Below are 27,622 nucleotides of genomic sequence, written 5' to 3'. Positions count from 1 at the left end.
ACATTTCATATGTCACCATTCAGGATCTTAGAAAAGGGTAGTAAACAAATTTCACTGATGTAGCTGCATTGCCAAAGGGGTTGTTTCATGACTGACAAGCTATCTAACCATGTCTCAAAATGAGATACCTCTTCTAAGCTTGTATGATGTGATCTTTTTCTCCCAGTATATTGCTGCCTGCTTATGATTGGTTATCTGCATGCATGGTAAAAAGTACACTCGTCCATGAAAAATCTCTTGTAATGCCCCTTTGTCTTAACATAACTCTGCAAACTAATATCTCTTGCAATGGAGAGGAGAAATTACAAAATAAAAGCTGTTTTAAAAAAGAGGAGGCAGCACTCACTGTTCCTGGCACAATCCTTTATTTGCAGCAATATTAAAACAGAGCGGCAGGGAAAAGAGGTGAAGACAACAATCGGACTATGGTGGTTTCATGCTGCATGCGCTTCTATTGGTATAGGATTGCGCCAGGAACTGTGAGTGCTGCTTCCTCTTTTTTTCTTTTGGACATTTTGTTGTACTGCACATTCGGTAGTACTTGGTTTCCTTTTTTAACTGGCTCCAAAGGAGCTATTCAGCAAGGTACACTGATACTGGCATACTGGTCCTGGTGCTGGGTCTATTCTTTTCTACTGACTGTTTTGGTAAAAAAAACTATGTTGTACTCACCTCTGAAGCCACTATTCCATGATAAGTCCAGTGCTGAAACTGGTGAAAGGTCCTTTTTAAAAGAGAATATGTCATCTTAAATACGTAAATGGCCCTGACCTACTATAATGTGTGGATAGTTAAAAAGTCAGATTTCAAGGAGGTAATTCTTATCTGTACACTCCCTTTCGCTCCTCGACAGAAAACCTGTATCCAGCATTCAAGTGGTTCAGTCATTTTGCATGATGCTAAATGGAGCAAGAAAATGGAACTGTTAACTGATCTCATTATAATGAAGGTTGTTATGGGGTGCTGCTTTGAATATGTTTTCAAGACTCATTTTGTAGGCTCCGTAGATGGTTCAGTTAAAGGCACTTTGGCTTGCCCTGTTATGAGGTGGACCCTATTCTGGAGACATCTACGGATGTAATATTCAGAACAATGTGGCTTAGTCTTCTAAGGTAACACTGTGGCTGAATTTGCGATGCGGTCACAGTGGCTGTCAGTTTTAAATATGGCACATTTCTTAAAGGAGTATTCTAAAGGTCGAAGGTTTTTCCTATTCCTGGGAAAGGGGATAACGTTCCGGTGGCTGGGACCGCAACTGATTCTGAGAATTGTGGCCCTGAAGAGCCCCCTGTGAATGATGCTTTGGTAAATCATTTGCACTGCTGCTCCATTCATTCTTATGGATGTGCCAAAGATCAGCCAATAGCAGCGCTCCAATTTCTCCAGTGATCCATTTAAGAATGAATGAATGGAGCAGCAGTGCATATGATTGACCACAGTACCAGTCTGGGATACCTTACAAACTTGAGCATACCCCCTTGAGAAGTAAAACAAATTTGAAGCTTTAGTTTCCCCATATAATTGACAGCCAATGTGACCTCATAACAATGTCAGGCACAGTGTTCCCTTAGAATTGTGAGGTGTGGTAGCAGATAGACTACTATTAAGATTTCTTTTTTTTCTGGCATTGAGAAGTTAAAATACAGCTGCTGTAGAATAAGCAAAATGAGGCACAATATCGCTAAAAGGAAATAGTTGCTCTTGTCTGGACCACTGAAATGTATGAATTATGGAAGTATAAATGTATGCTTGGACTATGATTAGTGCTATGCAATGTCACCTCATTAAAAGTATAGTTTGAGTTTACAATTATATCTTTATGCACACACAATATGTAGAAAAAACATTGGTAAATCTACACCTTACACCTGCAGAAGCTTTTATGGCATCCCATTTCAATTCCATAAGCAGTATGGAGTTGATACCCTTCCCGCCTTTGCAGCTAAAACATCATGTACTCTTCTGGGAAGGCTTTCTACAAGATTTTGGAGTGCGTCTGTGGGAATTTTCATCACATTCAAAAGAGAACAAGAGGGGGTTATAGGAGAGAAATGGGAAGCGCAGACTTCTGAGTGTAGTAGTTAGTTTCCAAAGGTGTTTGAATCCACTCACCTTTTTTGTGTTTTGATATTCTGTCTATAGATCCAATTTATGGATCACTCCATTCATCTTTTCATTCAGTTTGCTGCAGAGATATGGGAATTAAGCAACACCAACTCCCAAACAGTAAGCATTTCTTTTAATATCAATCCCCTGCCACAACCATCATAGGGGTGCCAAATTTGGCTCAGAACACTCTCAAGATACTAGATAATACAAGAGAACAAAAAAATTGAGAGATATTGTCCCAAATAAAATCCAAATAATTTATTATATAAATACAATTTTACTTTTGACATACAACAGTATACAATACCACATATAAACAAGATGAAAAGACATAACTTCACAGGTGTAACACCCAGGGCCAGCAATTGTAAGTGGAAGGGAGGGCCAGGCAAAAATTTAAACCCACACAGTTACTCACACACGTGGTGGCGCAGCTGCTAAATGGATTATATAGTGAATAGATATCAATCTTTAAGGTGCCGAGTACATAGGAATAAATCCATATAAATAAAGTGTCTGCCCTACCAAAAGTGGCTAAGCCATACCACATGTACTACAACAAGTCATTAATTTGGAGGGGACCAAAGTCCTCTCAAGGGGTAATGCCAGGCAAACTCACACATAATTTTCCACGCTGGAACCTGAGCGAAGCAGCCCCAACGCGCGTTGTAGATTTTCCTTCACTGCTACCATCGGTCCTAAGCCAATCCCAAAAAACAACTACACAGCATTATCCCTACACCACCAAATGTTTGCACAATGCAGTCAGGCAGATAAGGTTCTCCTAGAATTCATTGAACCTAAATTCTTCAGATTGCAGAGTCATTTTGCAGACATTTCCATTACTCCAGAGTCTAGTGGCAGAGAACTTTAGACCACTCCATCCGCTGCTTGGCAATGCCGTTAAACTCCCATTGCAAAATTTTGTGCCGATGTAAATGTCGGAGGCGGTTTGGAATTCTGCAGATATTGAGACAATTTTTATGCAGTATGTACCCCAGAACTTTGTAATCCCACTCTGTAGCTTTACAAGGCCTGCCTCTTTGTGAATAATTTTCTGCGGTTCCCAAACACTTCCATTTTTCAATAATGTAGCTCAAAGTTGATCTTGTAATACTTAGGAGGGAATACATTCTGCAAACTGATGTGCTACCATGGTGGAATCCTATCACAAGATCATTGTGGAATTCAGTGAGCTCCTTAGAATGAGAAATTCCTTCACAACTGATAGTGCACGACAGTGCCATTGTTATATACCAATGTAACTGAATGAAAAACCTGAATTGTCATGTTAAAAGTTCTGTCCCAATTAGTTATGTTCATACTGTACAGTGTGTATTTATTTTTACCCACTTACTTCCACAGTGTTCTACAGACATCAGTGCATGTATATATATATACACTCACTGGCCACTTTATTAGGTACACCTGTCCAACTTCTTGTTAACACTTAATTTCTAATCAGCCAATCACATGGCGGCAACTCAGTGCATTTAGGCATGTAGACATGGTCAAGACAATCTCCTGCAGTTCAAACCGAGCATCAGTATGGGGAAGAAAGGTGATTTGAGTGCCTTTGAACGTGGCATGGTTGTTGGTGCCAGAAGGGCTGGTCTGAGTATTTCAGAAACTGCTGATCTACTGGGATTTTCACGCACAACCATCTCTAGGGTTTACAGAGAATGGTCCAAAAAAGAAAAAAAATCCAGTGAGCGGCAGTTCTGTGGGCGGAAATGCCTTGTTGATGCCAGAGGTCAGAGGAGAATGGGCAGACTGGTTCGAGCTGATAGAAAGGCAACAGTGACTCAAATCGCCACCCGTTACAACCAAGGTAGGCCTAAGAGCATCTCTGAACGCACAGTGCGTCGAACTTTGAGGCAGATGGGCTACAGCAGCAGAAGACCACACCGGGTACCACTCCTTTCAGCTAAGAACAGGAAACTCAGGCTACAATTTGTACAAGCTCATCGAAATTGGACAGTAGAAGATTGGAAAAACGTTGCTTGGTCTGATGAGTCTCGATTTCTGCTGCGACATTCGGATGGTAAGGTCAGAATTTGGCGTAAACAACATGAAAGCATGGATCCATCCTGCCTTGTATGGAGCATCTTTGGGATGTGCAGCCGACAAATCTGCGGCAACTGTGTGATGCCATCATGTCAATATGGACCAAAATCTCTGAGGAATGCTTCCAGCACCTTGTTGAATCTATGCCATGAAGAATTGAGGCAGTTCTGAAGGCAAAAGGGGTCCAACCCGTTACTAGCATGGTGTACCTAATAAAGTGGCCGGTGAGTGTATATATATATATATATATATATATATATATATATATATATATATATATATATTGTAGCGTGGCTAAAGGTTGTATAGTCAACGGGAGGTATGTATCACAGAGAAGGTTTGTTGCTGTGATGTAACCCGGAGTGTTTTCTTTAACGCACATAAAGCAATGAGGAATTGTTTGGTATATTTGGGTCCGGGTTACGGGTAGCTATGAGAGATGAGAGGGTCTGGCTACCCATATACATCACCCCTGGGTAAGGGGCATAACCATGCCTATCTATTCCTATCTATTTTTGTTTCAGGACCTGTGGTGATGTCAGAACCACATGTCTAATCATGTGACAGGTGCCTGGGTGTGGTTTCAGGCTAAATAATGGAGGTGTGTTTGGCACATGCTGGTGAGTGTTTGGGAATCTGTGAGTGTGGACAGAGATCCCTGTGTCCAGGCAGGACACTACAGACAGGAGTCTGTGTGTGTGGAGGAGAAAGCCTCCACAGTGTGTTAAGGCTCCAGGACTGGGCCTGCGTGCTGGACATGGCACAGTCTGTGTGCCTACAGACCTGAGAGAGCGGAGCTCTTCTACGGACTTTGATGCTATGTCGGCCTGATATACGGACTGTTTTCCTTTTTGTTGCTGCCTTGCTGGTTTATGGAGCAAATAAACCCACATGGACATTAAAGAGAATGTGCCTCCTGCTTCCTCCAATGCACCTGAGTGAGTGAACCCCTACAATTGGTGTTTCGGATGCGGGCAAAGATCCGAAGAGCACATGTTGCAGCGCTGGCTGGTCTGAGCCAGAAGAGTGGATGGTCTTGAAAACCGTGAGTAAATACTGACCGGGGTCAGTGAGAATTGTTATTGGTGGAATACCTTCGAGGAGAAGAGGGTCCCAGGAACCTGTGCAGCAATGACGAGTAACGGTCTTGAAAACCGTGTGTAAATACTGACCGGGGTCAGTGAGAAAACTGTTGTGTCTGGGCACCTCTGAGGCCGAGGGGTGTCCAGGAACCCATGAAGTTGCCAACGGGTGATGGTCTGAAAACTGTGTATTGTACTGACCGGGGTCAGTGAAAAACTATGTTTGGGCTGTGTGTAAAGCCGGGTGCGTAACAGACCGGAGTCTGTGGTGTTCTGACCGGGGTCAGTGATAGGCTGTTTTTTTTTCCTGAGAGTCAGCTTGCTGTGGCTCGGTGGGGTCACGAAGGTGACAAGCGGCTTGCTGTGGATCGGCGGGTCCACGAAGGTGACAAGCGGCTTGCTGTGGATCGGCGGGTCCACGAAGTCTGCGGTTGAGCTGTGCAGCGCGGTTGCAGCAAAGAGAGAAAAGAGGAAAAAAAAAAAGGACATTGCTGCTTTAGAGTGTGCGGAATCTTAAAGGGCCAGAGTCACATTGGTGTGCTGGGCGAACTGGGGCCTGAGAGTGCTGTGGGAAGTCCACAGGGTGTACCCCAGAGTGGGGTGGTGTCCCTAAAAGGGGGTGGAGTCCCAAAAAATGGAGCAGTGCCCAAATAATTATGGTTGGCCAAAAAGGGCTGCGTCTCAAAAGGGGGTGGAGTCCCTAAAAGGGGTGGTGGCCCTAAAGGAGAAAATGGTCCACAAGGGGGCGGTAGCCCACAAGTGGGTGGTGACCCAAAAAGGGGTGGAGCTTTCAAAAGGGGAACAACAATGTTTGTGTTTTGTGTATTCCGAGTGCGGCATAGACTTCCCATTTGATGACAGCCCACAGGTGTGTACTGTTATGTTACACTGTGAAGGAGTATCTGGACTGCTGGACTCAAAGAGTCAGGTGACTCTGACGGGAACTCCTCTCGTTCTCTGTCTAACCGAGAAAAAGGTCAATGTTCGCTGCATTCATGGGGTCACTGTTGACTATACTGTGGACAGAGTGATTATTGATATGTCCAAAAATGTAAAGTGCCAAGATGGCGGTATAACACCAGACTTGTTCTACCCATTTGAGAGGGACCGGGACTTTGTGATCTTTGAAGACAAATGGGAAGTTGACACAGTGTAGGGTTGTTCAGAGGAGAGACGGAATGGTCATATTGAAGCCCCACTACAGCAGCAGGTTGTGGGGATTCCTGTTAATGGGATGTGTAAAGAGAAAGCAGTGCCACCTAATGTCAATAGTCCAGAGTTACGGGTGACTGGAAGAAAGTGTGGGTCTGACACCTGTTTAAGTGGGGACTTGCTGTTCCAGGATGAAAGGGTGAGAGGCGGTGACTCCTATCCCGACTGTGACTCGAGCGCAAAGGGAAAAGAGTGCAGTAAGGAGGAGCCAAGTAAAAATCACAGATCTTCATCTCGTCGCGGGGGCCGCAGAAAGGCGGGACAAGTTACACCCTCTGAGAAGAGAGATGATGAGGAAGAGACAGGGTCAGGTGCAGATAATGTTATTGTCCTTGATAAGGAGGTCACTTTATCTCTGACAAATCCCAGCACAGAGGTAGGGCTGGAATTAAAACAGACCTGTGGTAGTCCCATATCTGCAATGCCCGGGAAGGCTGAAGTGGCTCAGTATGAAGGCTCCAGAGTACCTGATGCTGAAGATATGGAGAACTCTGAAGTTGCCAAGAGCCCAGGAGAGACCATAGAGGTGGATGCAGAAACAGGTGGAACTCTGAAGAGGCAGAGTGTGAGTGGGCAAGAGACCCCGTCTGAAAGTTTAATTAAAGAACTGGTGGTGCGACATGTGCTGGCCAAAAGAGAGCAGGACCATGAGATAGAGCTGCTTAAAGAGACAGTCAAGCAAGAAAGGGTCCTGAGACTGGCGATTGAGCACAGAGTGGATGAGCTGGAGAAGGAAGTCTCTGAGCTCAGAGACTTCCATCAGCGTGTCAAACCATGAATAGGGCCATAATGAAAGATATGGAGGTGCTCAGAGAGGCCCAAGAGAAGAATCAGCAGGAGCTTCTCCAGAGAGAGGATGAGCGTCGCTGCCTGACAGAGGAGTTGCCAATGCCCATCTTGGCGAAGGCTCAAGCAGAAGAAAAGACTGGGGAAGAGTTTGTGCTAAAGGTGGAACAAGACAGTCACCCGGTTGTGGCAGATGTCCGTGAAGATGAGACCCCGCTCTTCAAGACCGTGATTGATGTACCCAAAGAGGTGCAAGAAGCCTGTACCGGTGAAGGTGTGCATGAAGCATTTAGAAAGGCAGTAAAAGCATGTAGTGTGCACTGGGCACCAGAGACTAAACAGTTGGTGATACTGTCGACTAGGGAAGTCACAGTGAAGCGGGTGGCTGTCCTGAGGGATATGCACCTACACTGCCTCCGTACAAAGCAGAAGATCATTTTGAAGAATGATGAAGCCGTTCGACGTTTGGAGCGTGAAAGGAAAGCTCTTAGTCGGCTGGGCTTAGTAGAGGACACAGTCCAAGTACCCAAAGTTCTGGTGGAGAAAGTTATTGGGAAACTTGGGTGAGTGATGCAGGAGATGGTGGATAAATCCGGTCTGAAGAGACTGAGGATACTGGCTGATGAAGAGGTCCAGGTCATGGGTGAAGATGGGATGGTTCCCTTCTTGGTTGTCGGATCCAGAGAGAGTCTTAGGAATATGCGCATGCTCCTGGAATATCGCATGGCATACCTAAGGGAGGTAGAGCAGCTGAGATTTGAGAGACTGCAAGTTAATAAACAGCTGCCAGAGAGGCAAAGAGGTTCTCTAAACACTCGAAGTCCTCAAGCTAACAGAGTATATAGAGATAAAGGGAAGAGCTGCTCTCCGAAGAAAGACAATAGGAGAGATCAACAACTGAGAGAGAACCGAAGGTGGTCAGATGGAAGAGCTAGAAATAGCGACTCCTCAGTTAGTTCAGGGCTCAGTGACCTAAGCGGGAGATCCTGTAGCAGACGAGATGACAAGGGGTCATCGTTATCAAAGGATGTGACGGAAAGGGTTGACAAATACCGACGTAAGGGTTCAGTGCCAGGCCCTGACTTTGACAGACGGTTTGACTGTCAGGGACGACTGAGAGGGGTCTCTAGTCGGTTTAGGACAAGTGCCAAGCCCCATGGCTTTAGGCAGAGGGGGGAGGTATGTAGCGTGGCTAAAGGTTGTATAGTCGACGGGAGGTATGTATCACAGAGAAGGTTTGTCGCTGTGATGTAACCCGGAGTGTTTTCTTTAATGCACATAAAGCAATGAGGAATTGTTTGGTATATTTGGGTCTGGGTTACGGGTAGCTATGAGAGATGGGAGGGTCTGGCTACCCATATACCTCACCCCTGGGTAAGGGGCATAACCATGCCTATCTATGTTTGTTTCAGGACCTGTGGTGATGTCAGAACCACATGTCTAATCATGTGACAGGTGCCTGGGTGTGGTTTCAGGCTATGGACTTCGATGCCATGTCGGCCTGATATACGGACTGTTTTCCTTTTTGTTGCTGCCTTGCTGGTTTATGGAGCAAATAAACCCACATGAACATTAAAGAGAATGTGCCTCCTGTTTCCTCCAACGCACCTGAGCGAGTGAACCCCTACAATATATGTGTATATATATATATATATATATATATATATATATATATATATATACCGGACATACTCGAGTATAAGCCGAGATTTTCAGCCCAAATTTTTGGGCTGAAAGTGCCCCTCTCGGCTTATACTCGAGTCATGATCGGTGGTGGAGTCGGCGGGTGAGCACTGTCATATACTTACCTAGTCCCGGCGATCCTGACGCTCCCCCTGCCTGTCACACTGTCTTCGGTGCCACAGCCTCTTCCCCTGAGCGGTCACGTGGGACCGCTCATTAGAGAAATGAATAGGCGGCTCTGCCTCCCATAGGGGCGGAGCCACCTATTCATTTCTCTAATGAAGCGGTGCCGGTGACCGCTGATAGAGAAAGAGGCTGCGGCACCGAAGACAGGCAGGGGGAAGGAGCGGGACGCCGGGAGCAGGTAAGTATGACATATTCACCTGTCCTCGTTCCACACGCCGGGCGCTGTCTCCATCTTCCCGGCGTCTCTCTCTCTCCGCACTGACTGTTCAGGCAGAGGGCGCGATGACGCATATAGTGTGCGCGCCGCCCTCTGCCTGATCAGTCAGTGCGGAGAGACGCCGGGAAGATGGCGCCGAGGAGCTGCAAGCAAGAGAGGTGAGTATGTGTTTTTTTTTTTTTTTATTGCAGCAGCAGCAGCTATGGGGCAATAATGGACGGTGCAGAGCACTATATGGCACAGCTATGGGGCAACGGTGCAGAGCACTATATGGCACAGCTATGGGGCAATGGTGCAGAGCACTATATGGCACAGTTATGGGGCAACGGTGCAGAGCACTATATGGCACAGCTATGGGGCAATGGTGCAGAGCACTATATGGCACAGCTATGGGGCAACGGTGCAGAGCACTATATGGCACAGCTATGGGGCAATGGTGCAAAGCACTATATGGCACAGCTATGGGGCAATGGTGCAGAGCACTATATGGCACAGCTATGGGGCAATAATGGACGGTGCAGAGCACTATATGGCACAGCTATGGGGCAATGGTGCAGAGCACTATATGGCACAGCTATGGGACAATGGTGCAGAGCACTATATGGCACAGCTATGGGGCAACGGTGCAGAGCACTATATGGCACAGCTATGGGGCAATGGTGCAGAGCATTATATGGCACAGCTATGGGGCAATGGTGCAGAGCATTATATATATGGCACAGCTATGGGGCAACGGTGCAGAGCATTATATATATGGCACAGCTATGGGGCAATGGTGCAGAGCACTATATGGCACAGCTATGGGGCAACGGTGCAGAGCATTATATATATGGCACAGCTATGGGGCAACGGTGCAGAGCATTATATATATGGCACAGCTATGGGGCAACGGTGCAGAGCATTATATATATGGCACAGCTATGGGGCAACGGTGCAGAGCATTGTATATATGGCACAGCTTTATGTGGAGTATCTATGGGGCAATGGTGCAGAGCATTGTATATATGGCACAGCTTTATGTGGAGCATCTATGGGGCCATAATGAACGGTGCAGAGCATTATATGTGGCACAGCTTTATGTGGAGCATGTATGGGGCCATAATGAACGGTATGGAGTATCTATTTTTAATTTTGAAATTCACCGGTACCTGCTGCATTTTCCACCCTAGGCTTATACTCGAGTCACTAAGTTTTCCCAGTTTTTTGTGGCAAAATTAGGGGGGTTGGCTTATACTCGGGTCGGCTTATACTCGAGTATATACGGTATATATATATACAAATTTACTATACTGTTTGGATAGAGATTTTGGGACACAAGCTTTTACAGTTGAAATCAAGTTTTTCATTAATTTTATTTTATTATTTTATGCATACAACATACAAAACTTTGATTCATATATATGTTGAAAAATTCTAAAGAGATTAAAAAATTTTTTCCCACTGGCAGAAAGATTGTAAACCATGTACGGTAATATTTCTGAGGAAATATCTGAACACACATTCATGCTTACAAAAGGTTAATGCAAATCAGTATTAGGAAAACCAGACAGTTAAAAGTCCAGTTGTTCAAAAACCATGCAGTGCTGACCTCTGCAATTCTAAAATAGATGCATACCTTGCGTTCAAGAGGACAGCTGCTCATTCTGAATTAGAGATTAGCTTAATGAAATAAAGTTGGTTCTGAAGAAAGAAATAGTGAAGTGAAGGGCACAACAGTTGAGGTTCACTTACAAAGTGGCTGGGCACAACCCCAAGAATATTAGTGCTAGGAAGACTGAACATTGTTCTACAGCTACAGCACTAATTTATATGTGCGATGCACAAACATCTCCCAGATAAAATACATAGTCTTTTCTATAGTTTGCTAAGTATTGTTAAAAATACAATAAATGGTTGACATATGGATCTGTGTATTTGTTCTATATATAAATATTGTACATTGCTTAAAGTAATTTAGCATCGGGGTTTTTTTTGTACAAAAGAGCCAGTGGAGGTGCCCTTATGTTTGATTGACCTTTTGGACCAGCAGCATGGTCACGCTGCTGGTCTGGACTACAGTTTTCCCTCTGCAGCAAGAGAGAGGAGATCAGGGGCACCATATCTGGCCAAGATCCAGAAATTTGGCCAGGTTCAGACTACCGTTTACAAGCTATATAGTAATGAACTTGCAATCACTGTGCTACTTAATTAAAGACTATAGACAATATGTAGTACACAATAAAATGAAAAATCCCTCCACTCCATTCTTGATAGCGGAGAAGTTTTTTTTGTTTTTTAACATCAATTAAGTTGCAAAATTGCTTGTTTTACAAGTTCTTTGTAATTTTAGCATTTAAAGAACTTTAGATTGAATGACTCATAACAATATTGTGCAATTACTATGTACTGCGAAAACACTTTTTTACTGGTCCTATTTAAAATTACCTTCTAGTTAAGCTGTTGTGAATTCTGCTTTTGGGCTCCCTCCGGTGGTTGTAGGTGGTAATGCAGTTGCCCCTGAGTTGCAGTCTTGGTCAGGTGTATCTGCTGATTGCAGTTCTGACTGGGGTATTTAGGCGTGCAGGATTCATTAGTCCTTGCCAGTTGTCAATTGTTGTTGGGAGGTGTAGGACCTCTGCCTGGTTCCTCTTGCCTTTCTGCCAAATCAGCAAAGATAAGTGTCTGTTTTTTTTTTCCTGTGGCACACATGTTGTGTGCTTCACAATTCAGTGCTATTCTTTGTGTTTTCTTGTCCAGCTTAGATTGTGTCAGTATTTTCTCAGTCTTGTTGGATTCTCTGGAGTGGCAGATATACATTCCATGTCTTTAGTTAGATTGTGGAACTTTTTGTATTATCTGCTGTGGATATTTTTGGAAGGGTTTTAATACTGACCACCTAGTAATCTGTCCTATCCTTTCCTATTTAGCTAGAGTGGCCTCTTTTGCTAAGTCCTGTTTTCTACCTGCGTGTGTCTATTCTTCTCCTACTCACAGTCATTATTCGTGGGGGGCTGCCTATCCTTTGGGGGTCTGCTCTGAGGCAAGGTAGCATTCCTTTTTCCATCTATAGGGGTATTTAGTCCTCCGGCTGTGTCGAGGTGTATAGGGTTTGTTAGGCACACCCCACGGCTACTTCTAGTTGCGGTGTTAGTTCAGGATTTGTGGTCAGTACAGGTTCCACCGACTCCAGAGAAAGTTTCATGCGGCTCCAAGGTCACCAGATCATAACATTAAGCTGTGTAACCATGAAATTGTGCCACTTGTTCACTACTAGATCAAATCATTTTTGCAAATGTCATTTTTGTAGCATCAAGGCTACAGAAAACATATGGTAAAGCCTAAAGGTGACTATGCAGCTTTTATATATGTAGTCCCTGACTTCTCCTTAGACATGGGCATTCGGCTTGTCAGAGTTTAAACGGGTGGTCTGAAGGAGGAAGTAAATTTAATCTAAATCACTATCTATTTGATGCCATTAATCTAAGCTATTTTCTGTTATACTTACTTTAAAAATTCTCCACGGTTCCCTAAGAGTCATCAGCGCTGAAGGCAGAGTATGTTACAGCTTGTTGCCTGCCCCCTCCCTGAAATGAAGCATTGTCAGTGATGTTCTTTCTTTACAATGTGCACTGTGAGATGTGCACAGTGACAGTGCCCACTCTTTTGTCTGCTTAGATCTGAAGTAATGAGCTGGCAAGACATTGGTCTTACAATACCCAGCAGAGAACAGTGATGTAACCTTCAGGGGCATTGCTGATTTCCTGCACACCAGGTATTGTAACACAGCTGTGTTGCTGGCTCATTACTTCAGATTTGAGTTGACAAGAGAGCGGGTGCTGTCACTGTGCACATTGCACACTGTAAAGACAGAGTGGGGACTAGCCCTGCCCCTGAAAACAGTGTCACTGATGATTCTTCTTTTCAGGGAGTGGGAAAAGGCTGTGGCAGTGACCGCAGCCTATTACTCCTGCTCTGGTGTTTCTTCATTTGAGTATCCAGGGTGCACTAGTGGCTCTTGAATCGACATCAGGAAGTAAAAAAAATGTAGACTAGCCATTTGATAGTGTAGTTGGGGAACAGTAGGGAATTTTTAAAGTAATTTTCCATTCCCAGAAAGCAATAATTTATATTTGCACATTAGCAATTTTAGTAAGAGAATACATTTGCATGGATTTATGTCTTTTTACATCAATTAAGGAACTTGCACTTCAGACCATGTGGGGTCATCATAACAGAACCAGACCCCAATCAGAGGACAACAAAACATTCACTCCTAATCTAGGAACTTTCCAATATTTATGGACACAACTATTTATCACTTATCACGCTCCCATAATGACAGTTCTGTGACGTGTTGTGTATAAATATGTGATTCTTCAGAATTTGCTTTAGTCTGTGCCTGATGAAGAGACCTGAGTAGTCTCGAAAGCTTGCAATTTGTTACCATATATCCAGTTAGCCATTAAAAGGTATCAACCACTGAGGACTCTCAGTTCTAAATATTTTTCTATCTACTGGCTAACACGGTACCAAGATATTTATCTTTCCTGTAAATTTTAAGGCATTGCACTAATCCTGCCTTACAAAAAAAATATTTGTCAGTACATAATATTCTAGTTTGATCTTTTCACTTGAAAAAAAGTGCCCTAATTTTTTTTGTAAGATTCTGCTTTATCCAGTGGTCCGCAATGCTGTGTTAGGCAGCGTCACAACAGAAATGGTACAGAACAGCTGCCTCTTCTATAATGCCCTTTTGGCTTGTAATGATTTGCTTTTTTTCCAACAGCCCAAGAAGCAGATGTGGTAAAGTGTGATCAGTATATGTTTGAAAACTATAAAAAAAAAAATGATGCCAGAAGTGGTCAAAGGGATTGTAAAAATCTTGGAGTCTTGATTATAGGAGAGGAAATGGATTTATGGACAGCTGGGGAATGCAGAAATGAGGGATTCTGCCATTCAGAAAAACACAAAGGTTATTGTAAATTTCTCAAGTCAATCGGTATTTAGTCCCCAAACAAAAAACCCCATTAAATATACGTATGAATTCACTGCTCCTGGTTCCTTTCTATTTCTATTTATATACGAGAAAGGATTTTCTAATTTTTCCCACATGCCATTTAAAAAGTGAAACTGGGATTTGCATGTAAGAACGTCATGTTTGTTTTTAAGTAGGACGCTGTGCAGTGTTTCGTACAGAGTCACCGAGGCACATTTAAAGTGCACTGTGCAATTGTAAAACCCTATTGCACTGCAGAACAGGATGAAACTGCATTTTATTATGGGAGAAAACATGTATAAACAACGTGACCTAGTAAATTATTCCTAGCATATAGTAAATGTACATTTTGTTGGGTGTAGTGTCTGGCATATTTTGATTAGCACATAGAAACATAGTGTTATGGGCTATATTCCAAGCAGCCATATGCAACCAACTATGCCAGGCATTAACTGAAATGATGTAAGACCAACAACACTTAATACACCAATTGTGCCTGCACTAAAGTCATTATGACTTCTTTAGTTTTGTGTTATGAACAAACCAAATAATAAAACACACAAACATAAAACCTGAAATGTTTTCTATACGTCTATGAGTAGATAAGAGGTTAGTTTACATTTTAATATTTTATTGATTCCGAAATTTCAGCTTTACAGTAGGTTTCCGTGCAAAACGCGCGTCGGGTGTGGTGGGTCCCCGGGTTCATCCTCTTGGTAACTATACTTACACATTGTATTGCACATTTGTGCCAAGTATATACTTACAATATGTCTTCTGGTTATTTACCTCAGCCTAGGTTGTTATGTTTCTGAGCTTATTATGTGTAACAGTATTTATTGCACTAGTGCACATTAGCACAATATAGTAGCATTCATTGCACTATTGCACATCAGCATTTTATTGTACGTAATTACATATCTCACATGTAGCTCTTTTATGATATATGTATATATATATATATATATATATATATATATATATATATATATATATTTATATATATATATATACACTATCTCAGGCTGTAGATTATTTTTGTATTACTGCTGTGTATATGCTTGTATTGAGGTCAGGCCCGTGTGGGTCCCACCGTTGTTTCTGCACTGGTGGTCTCTATCATGATTTTATTTCTGTGTATGTTTGTCTCTAATAAACAATTGTATATTTTTCTACAACTTTTTGGTCTTTGAGTGAAGGTTCTTTCTTTTGGTTTTGGTCTATTAAGAGGAAAGTAATAGCATAGTAAAGTAAAGTTTGAGATTTCAAATATTTAAAAAACTGTTTCAATAGTAATAATATATAAATACTAGAACATAATGATTTACTCATCCCTATAGAAGGTGGAATTGACTGCCAGGTTTTCAGACAACTAGAAAGCTTCAGAATTCTGGTGGGTAAACCTGGAATCAGATTGATAAAAATATAATATATCTAGCCATATAATCAAATCGGAGATGCGCTCACAAGGATAATTAAAAAATGTTTGACAATATAGGAAAGGATAGCCTAAATGGCTTCCTTACCTGTTCACGTCATGCAGCAGTGATGATCTGTCCTGGATGTTGAATAATCCGGTTGGTTGGAAGGGACCTTGCAGCGCTGTGATAGTGAAGAGCCTCTCAGACTATGAGAACCTGCGCTGTTTGTGGAAAGATTCTATATGCCTTAAATGGTGTTACCAAAGAGTTCAGATATCAAAATTTTGTGGAATAACCATGATTTTTAATCACAGCTTTCATGCGTCTAGGCATGCTTTCCACCAGTCTTTCACACTGCTTCTGGTGCAAAAATTTAAGCAGTTATTCTTGGGGTTCAAGTCTGGAGATTGGGCTGCCCATGGCAGGGTTTTCATGTGGTGGTCTCTTAATTTTAATTTTTGCCAGAGCTGTGTGTGTGTGTGTGTGTGTGTGTGTGTGTGTGTGTATATATATATATATATATATATATATATATATATATATATATATATATATATATATAGATAGATAGATAGATAGATAGATATAGATATAAAATATATATATATATACATATATATGAAAAAATACAGAATTATAAATACCAGGACATGCTTGCTCTTGTTACATGGTGAAAGATGGGGTTGGCGTAAAAAAAACATAGAATATGATGGAGAAACTAAGGTATCCTATGAAAATAATGATTTACAATGCAAATTCATCTATTAGGTTAGAACATATAGACTTTTATATGTCACATCGACGTCTGAATGTACTTCTCTAATTCCTTCCCTGGTTGCTATGAGTCACTGCACGAACACTAGTGTTACTGCTGGATGCCAGCAGAGTGTTGGTGTTTACCTTTTACGATGCTTAGACTTGTTCTCCCATTCCTATACACTTGTGTTTTGCAGCAGTGAGCTGGTATATAATTAATGCTCTGCATAGAGCCATGTATGGGACTCCCTTCTATATAAATCCCAGCAGACAGTCTCAGCTGACAGCTATTAGTTAATCTTCCGCTAGAAACCTGGTCTCTGACACCTTGCTCATGTGTGATTTTGTATATCCCGTTGTCTGACCTTGGCTTGTATTTTGACTATCCGCTTTCCTCTTGATTTTGTCCCCAATGTGACATTCTTAGCATTGACCCAGCATGACGATCCCTTGCCTCTGGTTTGTTCCTCTCACTAGCAACCTTTCCATGGAAGCAATCCAGAGGACCCCATTATAAGTCCAGATCCCTTTACTGGAATTAAAAGCTGAGGGATGATGTTGCTCTAGAATCTGCCAAACCGAATCTGCTTGTGTCAAGTATTTCCAAGGTAGTTCTTTTTGAGCCTGAGGCCTCTACCAGAAGTAACAAAATGTTAGGTGTTGAGTTCCCGCCGCTGCACAGGGGGAATCTCGAGCCACCTCCGCTGCGGTCTCCCATTGTTCTTCAGCCGCAGTGGAGCTACTTTGTGGTCTGTGTCAGCATGTGCTCAGGGTCGGCTGTATAGCCACTAGAATTCCGGCATCTCCAGAGAGGAGTTTGTGTTTGTGAATTTAGGGCTGGTGTATAGCCACTAGAATTCTGGCACCTCCAGAGAGGAGTTGTTTGTGTGCTGTTGCTGACTGAGTGACCACTGTATGCTACCTGCTCCATTAGTGAGCTGTGATCCTCTGTGAGGTTAACAAAGCACAGTGTTACCTTTAATCCCGGCGACTCTGTGAAGCAACAGAGTTCACTTCTATACAGACCGGGTGATGGAACCCATGTCTATTCAGGCGTAGTACCGCCATATAGTGCCGCCATTTACTAGCAGCAGGTTCCACTCCTGCACGTTGGACCCTGGGCTGCGAACGCACCTATACTATCTCCATATTTACTCGGTGTGTTCCACCAGCCCTAACACAAAAAATGTTTCTTGATAAAGTAAACTGTACAATAAAGAGTAAAAAAAAATCTTTCTGGGTCTTTACAAGGTCAACATTTTACATTCTTAAAACATGTATCCCTGAATTCCCTAAATATTTATATCTTCATATGACAAACTACTTTTTTTATATCTTCTCCATTGTTCATTGTAATCTTGAGAATGTCCTTAGTGCTGCTGTTATGTTATGTCTCCAGACTTGGATTCATTTTCTACTCCTTAATATAGCACATTTCTATATTTATGAATACATTGTTCAATGAATCAACATTTAGCTAAAATATCATCGGTACAATAGCAAAATCAGATAGTATATGAAATGAAAGTGAGCTGCAATACCATTAAAGGCCACAACAAAATATGTGAAGCTATTCTGGTTCCTTTGTGCTGAAACCCCTGTTCTCAGATGATTGGGTGGGGGTTTCGAGGCCGTTCCCCTACTGATAAGATATGATTGACTATCCTATGGTTAGGTCATCAATATGAAAGTCCTTAAATAAAATCATATTAGTTTATCATGTACTGTATATTAGTTGGCATATCACAAGAGGGGGAACTATAGTACTCATTACATTGGCTACCCATCCACTCCAGAATCCAGTACAAAACTACTACAAAGATCCACAAAGCTCTCCATGGCTCAGCACAACCCTACATCTCCTCTCTGGACTCAGTCTACCACCCTACCCATGCCCTCCGCTCCACTAATGACATCAGGTTAGCATCCTCAATAATCAGAACCTCCCACTCCCGTCTCCAAGACTTTACACGTGCTACGCCGATTCTTTGGAATGCACTACCCAGGTTAATACGATTAATCCCCAATCCCCTCAGTTTTAAGCGTGCCCTAAAAACTCATTTGTTCAGATTGGCCTACCGCCTCAATGCATTAACCTAACTATCCCTGTGTGGCCCATTAAAAAAAAACAAAAAACTTAAACCATAATCAGGCTCCTCGCTTCATGTTCTCATACACTTTATACAGTTAATAGCCCTCTGTGTCTGTACTGCAACATACTTAGGCAGTTAACTGGTTCATGCAGCTTTACATGAATACCCGAGCCTTACACTATGGCTGGTCCAAATAACTAAAGCAATTGTTACCATCCACCTCTCGTGTCTCCCGTTTTCCTCATAGTTTGTAAGCTTGCGAGCAGGGCCCTCATTCCTCCTGGTGTCTATTTTGAACTGTGATTTCTGTTATGCTGTAATGTCTATTGTCTTTACAAGTCCCCTCTATAATTTGTAAAGCGCTGCGGAATATGTTGGCGCTATATAAATAAAAATTATTATTATTTATTAATTATTATTACTGTTTGTTTTATCTAAAATATGTTTCCATTTTTTTCTAGGGGATTTTGACACAGTACAGAGTCCCTCAACGCCTATCAAAGATCTTGATGACAGGACGTGTAGAAGTGCTGGGTCAAAGTCTCGGGGAAGAGGAAGAAAAAATAATCCGTCACCTCCACCTGACAGCGATTTGGAAGTAAGAAAGTATTTATGAATACACTGAAATTTCTATTGCTTATGAAGTTTCTGTTTTGAGGTGTATGAGCATGGCTGTCAAACAACTGTCCCTGGTCAGGTCTTTAAGTCTGTAGTCAGGGTATTTGCTGTCTGGCTCAAGAATAAGGAATAGGTTATTTTTTAGTTGTACATATTTATTTTTATAGACCGTTGTTGCCAACATTTAGAAAATTCCAAGTTTACTTTCAGCTATGAAGATTCTGTACTGGCTACTGTCCCAGATACTATTGAATATGGATTTACACGTGCATTTGAGTTGTTTGGTATTAGAGGTTTTGAGCCAAAATAACTGTCCTGTGTTTCATTGAATGTAGGAGTTCATTTAAAAGGGAGTTACTGATTTAGTAGATGTGGAAGTGTGCCGTGCTTCTTATAAAAAAATTCTACAAATAAAGCACCCTTTCTAGTCAGTCTTCTCACATCACATTGAGCGCACCAGTAGGTATATTTCTTTCAGTTACTCACCCTTACCGTACAATACCAAAGGATAGTATAAAGTGATGATATTCTGGAATATGGAACCCAAACTAAAACTCTTTGGGTATTTACCCCTATGCTCTCAAGTTGTAGTCAACATGCTATTCAACCCCTGCCCAAAATTAGTCTGATTCTATTCTAGAGGTTACAGAATATTTTTTTTTAAAAGTGACATCCTATTCCATTTGAAAGCCACCCAACTTAGACCTCTCTAGTTTAGAATTTTGTCATTTACAATTTTGCTGCCGCGTTCCTGGAGAATCCCTCTTCAGGAAGGTAAGATTAATTTTTGATAAATCAAAAACTTGTGAGCCTCCTTACAAATATTTAAGATAACATTTTCTGAAACCTGTTCATCCCCGATCCTTTATACCCAGAACTTAGAATATAACTTTTTCTTATCTCCACTTTTTATTTATGTTTTGTTCAGCTTATTAGTTAATATTTTTCTTCCTGCACTTTCCTTCCAAATTGAACTTTTAGACTGTGCGCCCACGTTGCGTTTCTGTTGTTTTTTTGTCTTGTTTTTTTTCAGTGCAGATTTGTCACAAAACAGAATCCAGAAGTCTCATGCACATGTTGCTTATTTGTGACTTGTAGATTTGGAGCAGATTTAAGTCTGCAGCATATCCTTTCTTCCAGTATTTTTTTTTGCAAATTTCACCTATAATAGTTAGTGGAAAAAAAATCTGCAACAAAAGCAAATGTAAAAAAAAATGTGTCAAAAACATGGCAAGATGCATTTTTTCTGCCAAGACATGCAGAAATTATTCCACCAAATACATAACGTGTACACGTAGCCTTGCAGTTCATGGCTTCTTCAGGTAGCTTATAAATACTGGAGATACACTAATAAAATAGCAAGTTTAACTGATCCTGAGTCAATAAATTGATATTTTTAACCTTGTGTTAGATTATACTTATGTAGCAATGTAGCACTAACTGATGTATCTTTGTATGATGAGGATCTGCATTACACAAAGAGCTTAGATGCTGCAGCACAATTTTCACAGAGTACCTCATTAACAAGACATTAGCTATATCTGTATGCAAATCCAATATTTATGTTAGTTCTCCTATATATTTTATTAACCATGGTAAATTATAATATCCACTGATTGAATGATATGGTCTGGAACACTGTAACTAAAATCCAGTCCTCAAGTAGGTCATGTTTATTGTATTAGAGCACCGAGAACTCTCAGCCTCCACTCATACGAAAAGTAATTAAACTTTGTTTTTTATCATTTTGACCAGAATGGAAAGTTATAAAACTTTTGCAAATTATTTTATTGGATTGGTCTTGATTCCTGTAAAAAAATGTATGTAAATGGCTTCTGCACCCTTGCTTTTGCAGTCTAGTTGACTGTCTTTGGCTGTACTCATTTGGAGTATGGAAGATGAAAGAATCAGAACTCTGGGTTTAAGCAGCTGGAGATGTGTCATGCTGTGACAGTCTTTGCTAATAGAGAGGGGCCTTAAGCTGTCCCTGGAACTGGGACCCTAACTATTCCTGTCCTGGGGTACTCTTGAAAGTAGAGAGGCCTGGGTCTCCAACTTGGCTATGCTACCCTTATTTATCCCCTCCCTGCCCCAAGAGGCATGGGACAGAAAAGTGAGGTAAACAAGACACAAAGACAAAACAGGGATAGCAGAAAACCTTTCATACAAAAGTGCTAACAAGAGAGAGGAAAAATAGGGGCAGGGAGGGATAAACTAAATGGGAATAGCGACCAGGAGATAAAATACATACATACTACAGCAGACCACAGAAATCTACTACAACAACTCTACTCCAACCACTTAGCTTTAGCACTCAGCACAGGAAAATTAATTTTTTACCAGCATGGACTAACCACCCAGAGCCAGTATATCTAGAGGGAATAAATGATAAGCAATTGCAGCTGAGAACAATCAAGCTCTATGGTCTCAGCCAGCATGGAAAGATTCCTTAACCCTTCCAGTACAAAAGGAAACCAAATCCATTTAAAATAGGACATGAATCACACCATCTCTAAAGAAGACCTGTGATTCACGTGACTGTCTAAAAGTCCAGATCTTCCAGTGGGACGTGACACCCTTGGACAAGATGGTTCTGAAAAGCACAGCACTCATAGAGTGGAGAAGTCAGATGCTGAATCTTTCACTGCCATAATCTGTTCTCCAAATCAGAATGTTTTGATATCAATGCAGCTGAATACAGGCAAATAGACTGGGGAAACATAACGTTCCATGCAGAAGAAAAGCATTTTAAAAAATGAAATATTAGTTACTGTTTCAACAGCACCAAGTGGTATATAATACAACTGCCTCATTATAAATGCTGTGCAACAAACACTGCTTACTATTTGTTGCAAATTAAATAGAAATTCTACTCAATTTTTACAAAACTTACTTTGTGACCTTGAAAGGACCATTTAGTAATTGAAATGTCTTCCCAAGTGTAGCTGTTCACAAAGTAAACAAAGAGGTAGCCGAATGGCGAACAGAAACTCAGTCCCATATCCCATACAGCTGCATGTTCTTACTTTTAATACACATGGAAGAAAAAAGTTGCCAAAATGCATAATGTGACTTAATAATCAGAACAAGCATTGAAAGGACAGTTCCATATATTTGGCAACTTGCAGAAAACTTGCCAATATTGTTCCAAATGCAAAGTAATGTAAATAATATAATAAAAGTATAATATTAAAAACAAATGCAGACAGTGTAATGTACTAGTAACCTAATTATATATTACATGTGTATCCTGTATCTTGGCCACATTGAAGATACATGTATTTAAAACAGGAACCTTCTCGTCTCAACTTTCATTTTTCATATAGACTTTAAGAGTTAGAATTATAAAGCGATTTGATTCTTAAAAGGAAAATTCTGACTGGTTGACATGCTTTACTTAGCCAACAAATGTCACACATCCCAGCATTTAAAGTGGCCGAAGAGGAACACTTGATGTGGTTATGCGCTAAAGCAAACACTATTTTTAACACTTGCTGCCCTAAAATAGTAGTGGAACTTAATGTGGTCTGTGTACTAAAGCAGTTGCATTCTTAGACAGTTAATACACTTTAATACAGTTGGTCAGTCAGTACCTTTCCACTGTATTCACATGTATAAAGGGCAGTACGTTTGGACGTAAACATACCTAGCCAAGTGTTTTAGTTTAAAGACAATCCTTGGTCTAATCACAATTGCTACAATGATCAGCTAATTTCTAGGGGTCTACTTCATGCAATCTTCAGCTTAACAGATTTTCACTGCTATATGTTTCACTTCCAATGAAAAAAATGAATGGCCATCTATGCTTTATATGGACTGGCTGGGTCCATCTAAGCTTTTAGATAACAGCTGGCGACTATAAATCGCAGTTGGTGAGGGGTCACAAATCAACACCACCTCAAAAAGCTCCATACAACATATTAAGGATGTTATCAACATAATATCTTTGTAAACAGACACACAAAATGTTAATAGAAGTAGCAAATGTTTAAACTGATTCATTAATTAGTGTGATATATTTACAAGAATGAATCTTTATTAAATTTGACAGATTAGCTAGTTTTGTCCTGTATATTTGCTGCCTTGATAGGGATGAAATCAAAGCAATTATATCTAGCATCATTGTGCAACTTTTCCTTCTTCCTCAAGTAGCAGGAACTGTACTTCTTGAGACAGTTCAACACAATCCCAGTTCACATCTCCCATGTCCATATTTCTCTTTGACAAAATTATGGCTGAACAAAACTTAACTGATAGATTAGATCTGATGATCACCAACGAACCTGGATCTGGTCAAGTTTTAAAGAGGTTGTCCAGGACTAACATCTTTAGTAGTGGTCATCAATATCTATGAGGATCTGAGAAACAGTACCCCTACAGTCAAATTTTAACTGCTTTGGCAGCGACTGGATTTAACCAATGCTGATGGTGTTGCTGTCAGAGGCTACTTCATCCTGCTGTGACTGAGTGAAGTGACATACATTCTCATTGCTTCCTTCCCACTAGTACACTTGCTGGAGGCAATAAATGCCAAGTGTGACCTGCATTTGGTACTACAAGTGCTTGGACGGTTTCTACTAGCAGTGCAGGTGGTACTGTAGCTCCTACATTTTTTGCTGTTGTATTTTTTTTTCCTCAGGCAACTACATTGATGGCCAGTTCCACTTTTTCTTGTAATATATATTTGGACATAAGAATAACGTAATTTACTAAATATTTAACCCCTTCCTGACATCGGACGTACTATCCCATCGAGGTGGGGTGGGCCCGTATGACCACCGATGGGATAGTACGTCATCACCGATCGGCGGCGCTCACGGGGGGAGCGCGGTCGATCGCGGCCGGGTGTCAGCTGCATATCGCAGCTGACATCCGGCACTATGTGCCAGGAGCGGTCACGGACCGCCCCTGGCACATTAACCCCCGGCACACCGCGATCAAACATGATCGCGGTGTGCCGGCGGTATAGGGAAGCATCGCGCAGGGAGGGGGCTCCCTGCGGGCTTCCCTGAGACCCCCGGAGCAACGCGATGTGATCGCGTTGCTCCGAGGGTCTCCTACCTCCCTCCTCACCGCAGGTCCCGGATCCAAGATGGCCGCGGCATCCGGGTCCTGCAGGGAGGGAGGTGGCTTACCGAGTGCCTGCTCAGAGCAGGCGCTTGGTAAGCCTGCAGCCCTGCACAGCAGATCGTCGATCTGACAGAGTGCTGTGCACACTGTCACATCAATGATCTGTAATGTCCCCCCCTGGGACAAGGTAAAAAAGTAAAAAAAAAATTCTCCACGTGTGTAAAAAAAAAAAAAAATCCTAAATAAAGAAAAAAAATATATATTTATTATTCCCATAAATACATTTCTTTAGCTAAATAAAAAAAACAAAACAATAAAAGTACACATATTTAGTATCGCCGCGTCCGTAACGACCCAACCTATAAAAATGCCCCACTAGTTAACCCCTTCAGTAAACACCGTAAGAAAAAAAAAAAAAAACGAGGCAAAAAACAACGCTTTATTATCATACCGCCGAACAAAAAGTGGAATAACACGCGATCAAAAAGACTGATATAAATAAACATGGTACCGCTGAAAACGTCATCTTGTCCCGCAAAAAACGAGCTGCCACACAGCATCATCAGCAAAAAAATTAAAAAGTTATAGTCCTGAGAATAAAGCGATACCAAAATAATTATTTTTTCTATAAAATAGTTTTTATCGTATAAAAGCGCCAAAACATAAAAAAATGATATAAATGAGATATCGCTGTAATCGTACTGACCCGACGAATAAAACTGCTTTATCAATTTTACCAAATGTGGAACGGTATAAACGCCTCCCCCAAAAGAAATTCATGAATAGCTGGTTTTTGATCACTCTGCCTCACAAAAATCGGAATAAAAAGCGATCAAAAAATGTCACGTGTCCGAAAATGTTACCAATAAAAACGTCAACTCGTCCCGCAAAAAACAAGATCTCACATGACTCTGTGGACTCAAATATGGAAAAATTATAGCTCTCAAAATGTGGTAACGCAAAAAATTTTTTTTGCAATGAAAAGCGTCTTTCAGTGTGTGACGGCTGCCAATCATAAAAATCCGCTAAAAAACCCACTATAAAAGTAAATCAAACCCCCCTTCATCACCCCCTTAGTTAGGGAAAAATAAAAAAATTAAAAAATGTATTTATTTCCATTTTCCCATTAGGGTTAGGGTTAGGGTTAGGGCTAGAGTTAGGACTAGAGTTAGGGCTAGGGTTAGGGTTAGGGTGAGGGCAAGCATTAGGGCTAGGGTTAGGGTTAGGGTTAGGGCTAGGGTTGGGGCTAGGGTTAGGGCTAGGGTTAGGGCTAGGGTTAGGGTTGGGGCTAGGGTTGGGGCTAGGGTTAGGGCTAGGGTTAGGGCTAGGGTTAGGGTTAGTGTTACGGCTAGTGTTAGGGCTAGCGATAGGGCTAGTGATAGGGCTAGGGTTATTGCTAGGCTTAGGGCTAGGGTTAGGGCTAGGGTTGGGGCAAGGGTTGGGGCAAGGGTTGGGGCTACAGTTAGGGTTGGGGCTAAATATAGGGTTAGGGTTTGGATTACATTTACGGTTGGGAATAGGGTTGGGTGTGTCTGGGTTAGAGGAGTGGTTAGGGTTACTGTTGGGATTAGGGTAAGGGGTGAGTTTGGATTAGGGTTTCAGTTATAATTGGGGGGTTTCCACTGTTTAGGCACATCAGGGGCTCTCCAAACGGGACATGGCATCCGATCTGAATTCCAGCCAATTCTGCGTTGAAAAAGGAAAACAGTGCTCCTTCCCTTCAGAGCTCTCCCGTGTGCCCAAACAGGGGTTCACCCCAACATATGGGGCATCAGCGTACTCATGACAAATTGGACATCATCTTTTGGGGTCCAATTTCTCCTGCTACCCTTGGGAAAATACAAAACTGGGGGCCAAAAAATAAGTTTTGTGGGAAAAAAAAGATTTTTTATTTTCACGGCTCTGCGTTGTAAACTGTAGTGAAACACTTGGGGGTTCAAAGTTCTCACAACACATCTAGATAAGTTCCTTGGGGGGTCTAGTTTCCGATATGGGGTCACTTGTGGGGGGTTTGTACTGTTTGGGTACATCAGGGGCTCTGCAAATGCAACGTGACGCCTGCAGACCAATCCATTTAAGTCTGCATTCCAAATGGCGCTCCTTCCCTTCCGAGCTCTGTCATGCGCCCAAACAGTGGTTCCCCACCACATGTGGGGTATCAGCGTACTCAGGACAAATTGTACAACAACTTTTGGGGTCCAATTTATCCTGATACCCTTGTGAAAATACAAAACTGGGGGCTAAAAAATCATTTTTGTGAAAAAAAAAAGAATTTTTATTTTCACGGCTCTGCGTTATAAACTGTAGTGAAACACTTGGGGGTTCAAAGCTCTCAAAACACATCTAGATAAGTTCCTTAGGGGGTCTACTTTCCAAAATGGTGTCACTTGTGGGGGTTTTTAATGTTTAGGCACATCAAGGGCTCTCCAAACGCAACATGGCATCCCATCTTAATTCCAGTCAATTTTGCATTGAAAAGTAAAATAGCGCTCCTTCCCTTCCGAGCTCTGCTATGCGCCCAAACAGTGGTTTATCCCCACATATGGGGTATCGTCGTACTCAGGACAAATTGCACAACAACTTTTGTGGTCTAATTTCTTCTCTTACCCTTGGGGAAATAAAAAAATGGGGGCGAAAAGATCATTTTTGTGAAAAAATATGTTTTTTTATTTTTACGGCTCTGCATTATAAACTTCTGTGAAGCACTTGTTGGGTCAAAGTGCTCAACACACATCTAGATAAGTTCCTTAAGGGGTCTACTTTCCAAAATGGTGTCACTTGTGGGGGGTTTCAATGTTTAGGCACATCAGGGGCTCTCCAAATGCAACATGGCGTCACATCTCAATTCCAGTCAATTTTGCATTGAAAAGTCAAATGGCGCCCCTTTCCTTCCGAGCTCTGCCATGCGCCCAAACAGTGGTTTACCCCGACATATGGGGTATCAGCGTACTTAGGACAAATTGTACAACAAATTTTGGGGTCTATTTTCTCCTGTTACCCTTGGTAAAATAAAACAAATTGGGGCTGAAATAAATTTTGTGTGAAAAAAAGTTAAATGTTCATTTTTATTTAAACATTCCAAAAATTCCTGTGAAACACCTGAAGGGTTAATAAACTTCTTGAAAGTGGTTTTGAGTACCTTGAGGGGTGCAGTTTTTAGAATGGTGTCACACTTGGGTACTTTCTATCATATAGACCCCTCAAAATGACTTCAAATGAGATGTGGTCCCTAAAAAAAAATGGTGTTGTAAAAATGAGAAATTGCTGGTCAACTTTTAAGCCTTATAACTCCGTCACAAAAAAAAATTTTGGTTCCAAAATTGTGCTGATGTAAAGTAGACATGTGG

At 41.7% G+C, this 27,622-nt stretch overlaps 1 protein-coding gene across 7 annotated transcripts in view; it reads left to right on the top strand.

Moving 5' to 3' along the window:
• EYA4 (EYA transcriptional coactivator and phosphatase 4) overlaps window positions 1–27,622 on the top strand; it is a 533,493-nt gene that overhangs the window by 367,385 nt on the left and 138,486 nt on the right. For all 7 annotated transcript variants that reach the window (XM_077289339.1, XM_077289336.1, XM_077289340.1 and 4 more), the window contains one exon: window positions 19,049–19,185. In XM_077289339.1, the coding sequence (XP_077145454.1) occupies window positions 19,049–19,185 (137 nt within the window). The remainder of the gene's footprint in view (window positions 1–19,048; window positions 19,186–27,622) is intronic.

The sequence above is a fragment of the Ranitomeya variabilis genome, chromosome 2 (genome assembly GCF_051348905.1).
Source record: "Ranitomeya variabilis isolate aRanVar5 chromosome 2, aRanVar5.hap1, whole genome shotgun sequence".
In the NCBI taxonomy this organism is placed as follows: Eukaryota; Metazoa; Chordata; class Amphibia; order Anura; family Dendrobatidae; genus Ranitomeya; species Ranitomeya variabilis.
The sequence above is the reverse complement of the archived record's forward strand: the minus strand, read 5'-3'. Positions and strand labels throughout refer to the sequence as shown.